This window comes from Thunnus maccoyii, chromosome 4 (assembly GCF_910596095.1).
Source record: "Thunnus maccoyii chromosome 4, fThuMac1.1, whole genome shotgun sequence".
Taxonomy (NCBI): Eukaryota; Metazoa; Chordata; class Actinopteri; order Scombriformes; family Scombridae; genus Thunnus; species Thunnus maccoyii.
This window is the reverse complement of record NC_056536.1, coordinates 29,772,745-29,787,158: the sequence shown is the minus strand read 5'-3', so window position 1 is coordinate 29,787,158 and position 14,414 is coordinate 29,772,745. Positions and strand designations below refer to the sequence as shown.

General features: G+C 39.9%; 1 protein-coding gene across 1 annotated transcript in view; it reads left to right on the top strand.

The window, feature by feature from the left end:
- The first annotated feature begins 8,737 nt into the window (after positions 1–8,737).
- Positions 8,738–14,414, top strand: part of xkr7 (XK, Kell blood group complex subunit-related family, member 7) — a 30,142-nt gene continuing 24,465 nt past the window's right edge. Inside the window, exon 1 of the mRNA XM_042409164.1 lies at positions 8,738–8,769. Coding sequence (XP_042265098.1) covers positions 8,738–8,769 — 32 coding nt within the window. The remainder of the gene's footprint in view (positions 8,770–14,414) is intronic.

Genomic DNA, 14,414 nt, shown 5'->3' with positions numbered 1-14,414 from the left:
TCATCAGGTTTGAGGTCAAAGCCACTGTTCATTTTAAGTTCTCTCTCCTCCACTTCTCTACGCAGTTTATCGTCCTTGTTAACCTCATCTCACCATTCACCATCTTATCCTGATGTAGCATTTTTCCATCGGCATGAATAAGCGAGGCCGACCGTTTATGGTAGAAGTGTTTTTCATCCTTGGCACACACAATCACAAAAGATTTCTGTGTTGTCTCTGGATTTTGAGGGGTTGCCCAGCAACAGATCTTTAATTATGATCTACCTGTCACCCAGTTTGTTGTCATCTTCAACATGTTCTCTCTACTGTCAAGACTTCAATGTCTGTGCACGTTGGTGGAAAAAAAAATGTTATATGTGGGCTGTCTGGTCTCGGTGTGTTGCCATCAGTTAAATTAAGGGTCTCAATACTGGAACGGTATGTTTCTACCACATCTTAAAAGCAATAAAGGTGAGGCAACTTAGACTATTAATGGATAACAACTGACGGATTGGTTCAAGACATCATGTTTGCACACAGTGAAAAGGATGCAACATTAGGTGAGAGGTGGAAGGAGAGGCCTCACATACCCGATAAGTTGATTGATCTGTTACCGCAACCGTCGCTAGTGAGGCATAATGTTCAACATCCAGTTGGCCGGAAAAAACACACAGCGGCACAAATGTGAACAAACATTCAGACCGAAGCAGAACAACACGGCAACACATAGGAGATGAGCAGAGATAATCAGCAGGCTGTTAATGGTTTAATGACATCTTATATCACTGGACTGTGTTTACTGTTGGAACCGAGAGAGATGATTATTGTGTGTGTGCAGGCGTGTGTGTGCGTGTGTGTGTGTGTGTGTGGAGGGTTTAGCTAAAGAGGGATATTTGTTTGTAAAGAGGTGGGTGTCATAAAGATTTAAAACTGTGTGTTAGATCCAAAGATGTTTCACAAATATGCAGATTCTCATCTCATCTCAGTGTGTCTCCAATGTGAAATATGGAACTTAATCTGTCTTCAGCCGTTTTCTTCCTCTTTTTTTTTTTTTTTTTTGAAAGAACCAAATCACTCCATGAAGCCACGAGAACGCCTCCGCTAATCCTGGCTGAACATTTCACGAGTTTGTTTCCAAAATGAAACCGAAAAGAAAGTGAAAAAAGCGACACCTGCTGAATAACAACAAAAAACTTATTGTAACACACACATTCAGTAAGGGGATAGGTGTGAAAACTTCAAGCCCGACATTTAATTTATTTATGGAACCACAAAACACACGATAACATGTTAGAGTGAGAAAAAAATATCTCACACATGGTCACAATATGTTAAACGACTGATACAAAAACATGAACATAAAAATAATTTCATCAGTACAAACTCACTCAAAGGTTCAACTTATTCATCCATAAAAGCATGAAAATTACAACTAATGCTTACTATCAAAATGCAGGAAATAAATTCCCACATGTAAACCATCAAAATAAATGCATCTAAACAATATCAAAGTAAAATAGGTTGAAATCCCAATTTACTGTTGTATTTCCTGTTGGAATAAAGAGACAGAATACTGAGAGAGAACAGAGTAAGTTATTAATGTTAGCTCTTTAATACAGAGGCCAAGCTGGGCCTATCTCTGCCTTAATTTGTATTGTTCTGTTAAATGCTTCATAACACCACATGAGAACATCAGAGCTCCACAGATAAACTAGATAGATAATGGCTTAAACTGTACCATTAAATGTATTAACTTTAATCTTTTATCATTTCCATGTATATGAGGGGGCAGTAAACACACAGATATCTTGAAAATAAAAGAGAAAATAAAATTTTACATGACATCACATAATAATAATAATAACAACAATAATAGCTCGGCAAACCTCCAGAGACGGACCTCTAGAGACCAATCGTCAGCTCCTCGCGTGTAAGCCGGAGCTCGGCTACAAACGGCGAGGGAGGCTGTGCCAGCTCTGCCAGCCAGAGTGATTTGGGAATACAAGTACACTGTGCATCTCTCACGTCACTGCAGCCTGCCAGGCTACAGTGACACGAGAGATGTACAGTGCATTTTATATTCTGGAGGCCGTGGACACCGGTCAGAAAAGCAGAAATGCCAAACTACCCACACAACCCCTACATCTACTGATTTCATTCAAATAACTTTTCAGCTATTCAGAGGCCTTTTGCTCATGCATCACCAATGTATAAGTTTATAATTAATATGTATTATTATTATTACACTCCTTGTTATGAACCTAATGTAATAAGCTAATGTTCTCCTGTGGTTTGGTGCAGATTATCTCAAGATACAAGCATCAAACACACATACACACCTGCGCACAAAATCATTACCATTCTGTCTCATCACTTATAGTTATCTGATCGCTGAAAATTAATGAACTGCAGCAGGTGTGAACAAACTTTTATTTATAGCCATCCAATAAACTTTTGTGACATTTCAGACTTGTACACTTTCTCCCCGACGCCCAGATGCTGCAGGTTCAGGTTGGTGAGGATTTATTTGAGGTGAATGTAAATGAGAAGCAGATCTCAATGTTGGCTGAAATGTGGGTCAGTATCCATGGCGACTGTTTTAGGGAAGAAAAAAAAAAAAAAAATGACATTTCGTGATGCTTAAAGTGTTGCTGAACTGGGTGGGTGCGAGTTTGGGTTTCTGTGTGTGTGTATGAGAACCTCTTCTTCTTTTAAATATGATATCAGGATGCTGCAGATGTGTCTATTTATGCTGTGTATATTGTATAGATGTATTCATTTGAGTGTTGTTGAGGTATTTAAGGTGCTGTATCTTCATCTGTGTGCTCATCTCCATAGTTGTATTTTAATATTAATGGACACAATGAAAATGTGCCGAGAAGTGTGTTTCGAGATAAGAAATGTGACTACAGTTTGAATACAACAGTCTTCCTGAGTGTATATTTACATATTTAACACATCATCCATCTGCTTTCAAACGGTCTCCCTCTGGTGCTGCTGAGCATTAGCCTCAGAACGATTAATTGACTGTTTCCTCTTCTTCACTCTTGCATCTTTTATAGCCTCATTCAAGACTCATACCAGTTTTTTTTTTTGTTTTTTTTTTCTGGTAGTCTCATCTCTTTTATTACTCATCATTAGAAAAGTCTGCTTCAGGCTGGTTGTGTTTTTGACACCTGTTGTGCTGCGGTGCGTTCACGGTCTGTGGGAATGTAGATTTTAGAAGGGGAAACCAAATTTATATAATGCTTCTTAAAAAAAAACATGTTGTTGTTTGTTTTAAAGGTTTAATGCAGTGAATTAGGCTGTTCGGTAGCTGAGTTTTTTTTTATATTTCTGGAGCTTCCTACAAGCACTTGAAGGCACCACATATGCATATACCCTTACAGATTTTGGTTTCAGTTAAATGCTAATGAAGTGACACATTTTTTCCCCAACCTTACTACTATAATAATAAAACATTTTATTTATACAGCGCTTTTAAAGGCACTCAAAGATACTTTACATAGATAAACAAATAGGCAAAAATAAGTTACACACAACAACAACAACAACAACGACAGAGCAGCAGGAAAGACCCAGTATTAAAAGTCAAAAACAAATGCAGACAAATAGAATAACAGAGAATATATCATAATAAGACAAAAAAGACATACTGTCATTTAAAAGTATCACAGTAAGGGTTGAGTGTTAGTTAAAAGCAGCTTTAAAAAGGTGAATTTTGAGAGTTTTGAGTGCCTAAACATAACCTTAAACATTAATATTGCTTTAGTTGCTACGAGTGTTGTCAGTGAACGTTTTGCAAATACACTCATTAAAAATGTCTCCTCATTATGTTGTTGAGAAATGTAATTCAGGTGGCAAAATGTGTTTATGAAGCGGCTTCATGAAGCCGGCTGGAATACGAACACATTTTCCGCTTAAGTGGAAACATTTTGAACTTGAACTTTAGGCTGAGTACCACAGGCAGGGTAGGGATAGGGTAGGAAAGTGTTGAAATAACGTAATAATATATTGTTGGTTTTGGTCATTTCATGGGAGAAATAAGAATGAAAATAGAAAATAGAATGATGCTAAAATCACCGCAGTTGTAAGAAAAAAGTGCTCACTAAAAGCACTCTTAGTTTTTCACAACAGGGTTAACAAAGAGATGTAGTCGAATCTGAGCATGCAAATTTTCTGGACCAAAGGGGGAAAAAAATAGAAGGAAATTGAAAGTGGACATTCATTCTTACACGTCTTCTAGACATTTAACCAAACTGGACAGATCAGATTTCCTTATGAAAAAGCTGTTTTCAGGGGGAGAAATATATATATTTTTTGCTGTTTCTTGAATATTTTCAGTATTTTCTTCTCAGTTACTGGATGTTTTGGATTTAAAATCTCTAAGGGAAGCTTTTTTTTCATTCCTGCATTTTTAAAAAACTGTACTGATTGGCCTGAGGGGGCGCCACAATTACTGGTTTAATTGACATTATGTCGAGCAGTTTATCTGAAACTTCAGAATGTCTTTAGCCTCGTTCTGACTTCCTTCCGGCTTTCCTAAAGCTGCTCTGATTGGCCTGAGGGTGGCGCTGCGTTTGTTTACTCGTTACTGATTGGCCCAAGGGTTGCCTGCATCATTCGCAGGGGACGAAATGTTTATTCTGACACACACACACACACACACACACACACACACACACACACACAAATATGCATTGCAAAACACTCACACTTCCCCTAACACACACACACACACACACACAACACACTATTTCTTCTTCTCCCTGGATTTCTACTGGCTTAAAATAACACTTCTCCTCTCTTTCGCTCACATACACACACACACACACACTCTCTCCTAACACACACACACACATACACACGCACACACACACAGAAACTGACACACAGCTCAGTTGAGTGGCTATGTGGGACAGCAGCTTGGGGATAGACAACTGATTCACTTTGAGTGGCACATGGATATTTATAGCTGACGTGTATGTGTGTGTCTGTGTGTGTGTGTGTGTGTGTGTGTGTGTGCGTGTGTGTATATGTGTGCATGAGACAGCAGGTGATGGGTGCTGACCCAATATGAGCTGTATATTTCAGTGTATACTTTATGAGTGTCTGTGTCAGTTTTTACATCTTTGTCTATGACAAGTAAATGTATTTCCAAAGAGTGTTTGTGTGTGTGTGTGTGTGTGTGAGAGAGAGAGAGAGATAGATAGAGAGAGAGATAGACAGACATAGAGAGAGAGAGAAAGAGAAACAGCAAACAGCCAGGTGATCAGCAGTGAGTATGCTCAAATGTCTCTCTGTTTGTTTCCGTGGCGCCTCATATTCGTGTGTAACCATGGTAGCGGCGTGTTGGGAAAAGCTATATTGGACAGTGAGTCCTAGACACCACACACACGCACGCAAGCACACACACACACACACACACACACACGACAGTTTCTGATTGGTGAGCAACCTACCATTTTTATTTCTTCTTCTGTCTGAACGGCCTCTGTACGTCATTTTCAGCAGCAAAACACTTCAACCTGCAGTCACATCATTTTAAACAAATCTACTAGTTTTTTTAGTGCAATCTAATGAAAAAAAAAAAAAAAAAATGGGTGTGTTCACAATGCAGTAACCACCATAGTGGTGATAATGCTGAAGTCTTCTAAGCTGCAGCTCAACTAGATGCTGCTCCAGGAAAACATGAGCGACCCGCCTCCAAGCAGGTTGCAGTGACGTCTCGCTGGCAGGGTCGACGACGGCCGACCCGTGATGACACCCTTCTCCCCCTCAAACAAGCCAGTGTTACGAGACTGAAGAGAAGGCTTTATGCATCCTTAACGTTAGCATACAGAAGCTCCAGGTTGTCCTCTCTGGTTGGACATCTCACATACTGGGTGAAGTTGGGCAGGGTTGTTGCCATGATGACACGGTTGAAGTCACCTGAGACTGTGATGAGGGCGCTGTGGTGTTTAGAGTCGAGCTATGTGTCAATGACGTAACACACCGACGTCGGCTTGGTAGAGGGGGAATGTAAACAGCCACCACAATGTCATGTGAAATTTCCCTGGGCAAATAATATGTCCGGAGCAACAGATACGTTCCGTGATCGTAATGTGACCAGGATTGCACCATCTGTTTTTAAGTACAACAGCAAGGCCGCCGCCTTTATGCTTACCGCTCTCAGTGCAATCCGTGTCAGCCCGAACAGTGTGAAAGCCATCAATGAAAACGTTGCGGTCAGGGATATCCTGGTGTAGCCATGTTTCAGTAAAGCACATGATACTACACTACCAGAGCTCCCTCTGACACCTGGCTAGCGCCATTAGCTTGTCCATCTTATTCACCAGCAATCTCATCATGCTGAGAGAGGGGAGATATGGCTTATATCTCCTTCTCTCCCACAATGCCTCTGCCTTGACCCTTATCCCGTCATCCCTGAAACTTTCTCCTAATCTCCTCTGGGATTTGGTGAGTTTGGCGGGCCATGCCGTTCAAGAACAAGATAGAAAGAGATATTCAGGAAAAAGTGTGAAAAAAACAAGAGTAGCTGCAACAAGTGGCCGTCCTGGTCGACGCCTGTGTACTAATACCGCCTGTGCATTAATAACTCTTTCTTTTACAAACCGTGGTAACTTCTAGCTAGATTATCAGGATAGATTGGTGCATAGAAATACCTGACATCACCTTTTCCCCACACAGCCATGTCCACTTCAAACCAGTCAGAAGAGCCTAGACAAAAACACAAATACAGAAATAACCAGTGTGGTTCCAACTTCCCAGCAAATGTCGTGTCCCTGACCAAAAATAGTTCCAGTCAGACGCCAAAAACAGCAACATGCACATAAAACATAAATCATGAAACTCAAGTAAAGTTGCTTTTTTAGCAGACATCTGCACATATTTGGAATAGCAATATGTATGTGTAAGTGTCAATTTCTGCTTCTACTGAATATCAGGTCTGGTTTTGGTTTGAACTGTGGTGAGCAGACTGTTGCAAACTGTTGTGTCGTCCTTTTTAACGTTCAATAAAGCTCCACTAGGACCTTACTTCAAAAACACTTTGAATACTTCTCAAGGTTTTGTTGTGCAACACATCTATGAGTGTTGTGTTTTGTATTTTACCTAAAAAAACCCTGTTTTTTATTCTTTACCTGCTTGATTGTCCAAGGGGGACGTCATCTCCCCGTAGAATCAACATCATTGTGCATTACATGTTTAGCAATGATGTGAGCTTTATCTGGATTAATAAAAGTTATGAAGGGTTTATTCTTGAGTTACATATTTTCATCATGGATGTATTATCTTCATACTTTGGGTAATTCAAGTTTGATATGAGCGGAGCACCACCCTGTCTTGCAAGAATACACGTAGTTCACTACGAGAGTTGAAAGCTGAGGATGAACTGCTCGCTGAGTTTGAAAAGCAAGATGAGGACAGAAACGGTGCAGAAATAATGCTGTTGAGTAAGTTTGCTTTTACGTAGGTATATATTTTCTATAATGCTCATGATGATGAAGAGTTCAGTGATTTAGAGCCTCTATTTTTCTCACAGAGTTCAGACGAGGACTGTTGGCAGCTGTTTACATCCTGGGGTTAGCATTATCATTAGCCTGCAGCGCTCGATGGAAACTGGAGAAAAGTGCATCACATGGAAATAAGAGTTAAGAATTCAAATTGATACATTATCTAATGGTCAAATAAACAAACATCATGCAAACATATGCATAAAATTACATATACATACACGCATGCAAACATACTGTACAAACATGTTGTGTTCATTTAAGAAAATGCTTGAATGAAAAGGTCTGTAGTTTGGTTTTTAAAGAACACAGTGTTGGAGCAAGTCTAAGTTCAGCAGGCAAACTGTTCCTTTCTTTAGGTGCATAAATACTAAATGTCATCTTACCAGACTTTGAAAGTGCTCTAGGCACATGGAGGAGTTTTCCACCTTGTGACTGGAGAGATCTGCTGGGGTTATAAACTGACAGCATATCTGAAATGTACTGTGGAGCCAGACCAACAAGTGCTTTGCAAACCCAAAGAAGGATTTTGAATTGTATTCTTAAAATGAAAGGTAGCAATGTTCCAGAGGACTGGAGTTATATGGTCAGATGTTTTTCTCCTGGTTAAAACTCATGTGGCTGAGTTCTGGATAGATTGTGATCTATGGATTGTTTTGTTTGGAAGATCCATGAACACAGAGTTGCAATAATCCAGCCTGCTCATGACAAATGCATGCATGAGTTTCTCTGAGTCAGATTGAGAAAGAAAGCCTCTGATTCTGGAAATGTTTCTGAGTTGGAAAAAGGCAACCTTGGTGATGCTGTTAATATGATCCTTAATGCTAAGTTCACCATCATTGGTTACGCCTAGGTTTTTAATCTGGTCTCTTGTTTTTGGTGATCTAGACTCCAGGTACTTGCAGACAAATTGCCTCTGGGCTTTTCTCCCTGTTCTGCTGTAGGAAGTTTGCTGTCATCCAGTGGCATCATGATGATTGATTGATGATTATTATCAGGATTATCTTGAAAGTGACACGTTGTTAAGATGTATAACAGATGTCCGGGTCAGACAGGATGTTGATTAGACCATTTCAGTGTGTGTAGCATATCAAATTGTTAATCTGGACGTATAAAGCCACAGAATGTACACTGTATACATAAACTTTAGCAGAATAGCTGAATAGGCCCATTCGTGGTGACGACATATTTCAACAACTGATGTCCAGGTAACGTCCTGGATGTCGGCACAAACTTGAACCGTAATGGGACGCCTTGATTGGACGCTCAAACAACGGTAATTCAACCTCTCAATGTTTGCTGGGTTTGGCCTACAAAATCCCCCAACAAGATGCATGAATTTAAGCTGTCTGTTTCTTGAAAGACAGATGCTTCTTCATTCTGAGAGACTGACACCAAAATCTGACATTTACTGTTGATGTTTTAGATCTCTGAACCATTTCCCCCTGTCAGAAACCGTCACTGTAACTGCTGGAAAACTCTGAATACCAGCAGTGTTCAATAAAACAAACTGAGGCGAGGTTGAGCACAAAAAGCTGATTCAATAACAGAGTTTAGGTGCTTTCAGGTAAAATTCCCTCCGTGAGGATTTAATGATTATCAGTGTGTGTTTGTTTTGGGGGAAAAACTGTGAGAGAGCCAAGAAAAATTAAACATATTTAAAGATTAGAGCAGGTTTATATAATCAAACACTTTCAGCATTAAGACTACGTTTGTGAAAGACAAATTAGCATCATGGTTTAAATCTTACTTTTAAAAAAAACAGCTTTTTTATTTAAAGTAATTTGTCTTGCTTTCTTATTCCCCAACTCTTAATTTAATGCTTTATCTTTTTAATTCTTTTGGACCCATGTGAGATTAATTTAATTTATTTAGTTCCATTCCTTCTCCTTTCATGTGATGCACTTTGTACACTCAGCTTTTAGATAAATGCGATTAAAAAGGAAAAAAAAAAAAAAAGGACTATTACAGCAGCCCTAAGCTCGAGTAACGCCACGCTCAGCTCAGTGAGCCGCAGAGGCTGGACGTGCTGAACGGGAGCAGCGGTTATGACTGCTGAGATTTTTTAGGTTGACCCTCAGCTGCAGGAGGCCGAGCAGAAATTCAGTTTCCTACTGTGATCAAATGTTCTGAAAGTAACGACCTTCAAAATCTGTGGAGATATGAAGAGGAGAGAGGGAGGGACAGCGCCCTGTTCCAACAAGATTATATGATATTACGTCATTATACCTAAAACAAAGATAATAAAAAGAAAAGAAAGAAAAGAAAGACAGATGGAAAAGACAGAAAGAAAAGAAAGACAGATGGAAAAGACAGAAAAAAGACTGGAAAGACAGATCACTAAGGCAAGATTTCAGATTTATCTTGCACCTAAAGCAAAGTGGAGAAAGATAATAGAAAAGAAAGAATCAAAGAAAGAAAGATGGAAAAGAAGAATGGAGGAGGAGATAGTAAATAGAAAGAAAAAGACAAAAAAAGTTTCCAGATAATGATGCTAATTTCTGTTTTGGAGGGTTATTTTGTGTTATTTTGTCCCCAACCAATCAGTCTACGCCATTTTCAGTCAACAGAAAATCTCCAGTTACGGTTGCAAGGAGCAGTTAAAGGAGCATTTCACAGATTCTCTCAGATCAGTTAACTGATTATAGTGAGTACAGCAGTAAAAAAAAAACTGCTTCTGAAGGACTTCAAGATTTCAAATCTAATTTATAACAGGATACTTGAGTAAGTACAGTCTAACAAAAGATGTTCTAGAAATGCATTGTGGGAAGTAGGAGCTTGACTCAGACTAGAGACTGAAGACAGATTTATGGTCGATGCAGGTGTTTTGACAGCAGAAGAACCTGTGGCGTAATTTTTTATTTATTAGGGTAATCAGAAGTGAAGTCTTTATAACATAACGTAACATATAATAACTGTCACTATGAGGTTTTAGAACATTAAAGACCATTATTTATGTTACCTTTTTTAGGTCTTCTTTATACCAATAAAACAAAGGCAACTCCTTTGAACAATTGTCGCCTCAACCTAGTATTTTACTTTGAAATCTAGTTGGCCAAATGTGCTCCCAACTAAACTCAGCTTTTTTCCAAATCCAAAAGTTATGTAAGCTCATGTTAGTTATTGACTTTAAGGTCAATAACTCTGACTTCAAGGTCAAGTTGGCTCAGCTCACACTCAACTCATGTTAGTTATTGACTCTTAACTTCAAGGTCAAGTCGGTCCAACTTTTCTGCGAGTTAAAATATTCAGTTAACTGAACGTATTTAGTCGTTGGATCGAGTCAATACATATCGATCACATCAACAAAAACAGTTCAATGAAACACTTGAATTTATCATTTGAACTTTAGTCTAAAAAGCAAAACATCTACTTCAATAAAACAAATTTCCAGGTTGATAAAAAGCCCAGTTTCACAAAGCTCAGATGCAAATTATTCCTTTATTGAATTTTTTTTATCTCCACTCTTTTTTTTATTAGCATTAAAAGAGCAAATTTGCAAAACCTTCAGGTAGTAGTACATTTAAGCTATGAAACCTCTGCAGGATGTTTCGGCCTCCGCTGCATCGATTTTGGACCGTTCTCTTTCCAATCTGTCTCTAACAATCCCCCCCGAATGAATTGAAGTGGCAAACTAAATTACTGAAGTGCCCCTTTTAACTTTTGTTTCAATTAGTTGAAGATAAGTTCATTTAGGAGCTATTTCTGTAAGCTGACTTCCAATAACCTGTACAGCTCTATCGATCATGTCCAAACTTTTTTTTATTTTTTTTTCTGTCGCCGTTTTTCCGTCACCGGAGACGACGTGTCCGTTCTTTACCTTACAAAGGATTAAATCTACCGAGCTTTGATTGGCTCGCTTCTATTCAGGGTAAAGAGCTGTCAATGAGACCTATTTGAATCCTATTCAGAGCTCTGGGATCTGGCTAAAAGAAAGATGGAAGGAAGCAAAAAAACAGCCAAAGAAACGAGAGAGAAGAATAAAGGATGATGAATGAAAGGAGACAAATAAAAAGAGGGAAAATAGAAAAGGGGAACGACAGAAAGTATCTGACTTGCAGCATCCATCTCTCTTTCACAGCCCCATTATCATTTATTCCTCTCTCTCCGTAATAAATATCTTTCCCGCTCCATCCATCCATCCTGAGCTCTCTCTCTCTCTCTCTCTCTCTCTCTCTGATTGTTCCATAAACAGTGATTGATCAGCGCAGGCAGCGGCCCACTGATCATCTCCTCCTCCATTCCTCTTTTCTCTCTCCCTCCATTACCTTTTCTTCTCTCCCTTCATTACCTTTTCTTTTCGCCATAAATCTCACCTCTCCTCGCCTCCCCCCTTTTCCCCCCTCTCCTCGTCTCCCCTACTGTTCCTCCTCACCTCTTCTCACCTCTCTTTATCACCTCCTCACCTTTTTTCTTTACGTTTTTTTTTTGTCCTTACAGCCTCTTCGTGCTTTTGTCCTCCTTCCTCCTCTTCTTTCTTCTCCCTCCTTTGCCTCTGAGATCATCTCCTCTTCATTTTTTTTTCTCTCACTTCTCACTCGTTTCCTCTGTGTTGCCTTTGAGTTACTGTTTCCTTATTTCGTTTTCTCCAAACTCTATTATTCATTCTTTTCCCCAAATCCTCTCCTGTGTTTTTCTTTCTTTTTGTCAATGTTCCTCATTCTTCCTATTTTCTCTCTTCTCCCTCTTCCTCTCCTTCCTTAGCTCCCTTCTTGTTTTTTTACTTTCTTCTTCTTCTCCTCTTTGCATTCTTTCCTCCTCATTAACCTCTTTCGATTACTTTCCCCCATAACCTGTATATCTCCCTCTCCTCCCTTCTGCTCCTGTTTCCTCATCCTCCTCCTCTTCTTCCTCCTCCTTGTTTTCTCCTTGAAGTCGTTACACAGCAGAAGGATGGCTCTGGATTTTTGACGGATGTGTGTGTGTGTGTGTGTGAGAGAGACAGAGAGAGAGAGAGAGAGAGAAAGCAGCGGAGAGATGAAAGATCAAACTTGAGCCCTTGAGTTAAGTGATAACATCACCCGCTTCACACACACACGCACACACACAATTCCCAATTAAACACTTCAGCGCTCAGCGTGATCTTATCTGATCAGCAGCTTGGCAGCTTTAGCAGCAGCGATCAATGCTCGTCACCTCTGTCATGCACACACACACACACACGCACGCACACACACACACACACACGCACGCACACACGCGTAGAACACACAAAACATCATGTCCTCTCTTGCCGTCACTTTCCCTCCGTCTTTCTTTCACTTTCTCCTCCTTCTCGTCTTCTCTGCTTTTACTGTTTTATACATTTCCCCCCCTCTCTCCTTCCCTCTTCTCCTTTTCTTTTTCTTTCCTCCCATCACACATAATCTCATACAGACAGCATGACGTTTCTCTCCCTCTCCTCCTCTCATCTTGCCTCTTCCTTTCCTTTCCAGCTTGGTTCTTCTTCTTCTCTCTGTATTTTTTCTGCGCCTCTGCATCTCCTTCTTTGCCTTTTCTTCCCTTTTTTTTTTTTTTTACTGTCTCTCCTCCCCTCACTCTCTCTCTCCATAATCTCACATCCTCTTCTCTGCGCTGGGTTTCTCAGTGTGGCAGTCTAAGTAGGTCGGTGTTGACAGCTGAGCTCTACACAGACAGAGAGGAAACATTATTTCTGCTCTGTGTGGGCTTCCATAGAAACGCTCACTCACTGTTTGTTTCTCAACCTCGCTGCTCTCTACAGACGCGGTATACAGATCTATGGCCAGATCTAAATCCCCCCCCCCCCTAAAAACCAGACGTCCCTATGAACTATATCAGGTCCACACTTTGTAGCCCACATCAGCCTGACCTCTACGGGTCTTGACATCTATGCAACAGTTTGCAGGGACCTAACAGGACCTGTCTTTAATGTGTACTCCAATGTCACATACAGTGTCTTAGTGGGGTCTGCAGGACCACAACAGCAACACTTTTTTTGTTTTACAGGATCAGTATAGTCTGATAAAAGAAGCAACTCACATTGCACTACATCTGTATCCAGCCAATCAAAATGCAGCAACACATCTGTCATGTCAGAGTCTGTTACTTAAAGGATATTGCTGGCGATTTCCTATATTTTTCTTACTCCCAACAAATCTCATGTGCAGAGCCAAACCAACAATGAACTACTTACAAGTATTGTGTTTGTTTCCAAAGCCTGATAAATCTTAATCTCTCTGTGCCGTAGACCTCTGTTGTTGTCCAAAAACTATTAAAAACATGAGTCAGGTGACATGTTCCTTCACCACGAAGAGTTTTGTCACGTTAATTTGTTTAGAAACGGCTCCAAAAACTAATAACAGTGATCACGTTTTCAGTCTCCAGAGAGTAGTTCTGTGTAAGGCGGACGCTACTGAGCATGTGCGGGAACAAGGTTCTGTTTACAGAGCTTCACCAGCTTGTTGTGCTTCATATCACAACCTCATATCACATCTTATTTGGGGAACTCATTGAAAGGACAGATTTTGTGTTTTTTCTTGGGAGCACAGTCTCTGTAAGTCAGTTTGCAAGCAATATGCAGGCTGGAAAATGAGGGTGAATTTAGAGAGCTGCCAGATAAGAAAAATAACCTAAAAATTGTGCACACTACATATACAGTAATGCCAAGTGTTTAGTGAACAGTTTACATAGTATGGATGCACTGCGAGTTCCAAACTAAAACCATTTAAATGTTTATCGACACATTTAAAAGCAGAGCAGTAACACAGCAGCAGAAACGGCAGATAAGATAGATGTTTGTGAGTGTTTATTTATCTCCATGTATAAATGGACCTGTATGGGATTATATTTGGTTGTGTGTCTGTCTTCATATATGTGTGTGTGTGTTGCAGAGTGGAGTAGAGCCCAGGGCTGTCCTGTGTGTATTCAATGTGTTTAATTTTGAGCTTTTTGACAGCTGCA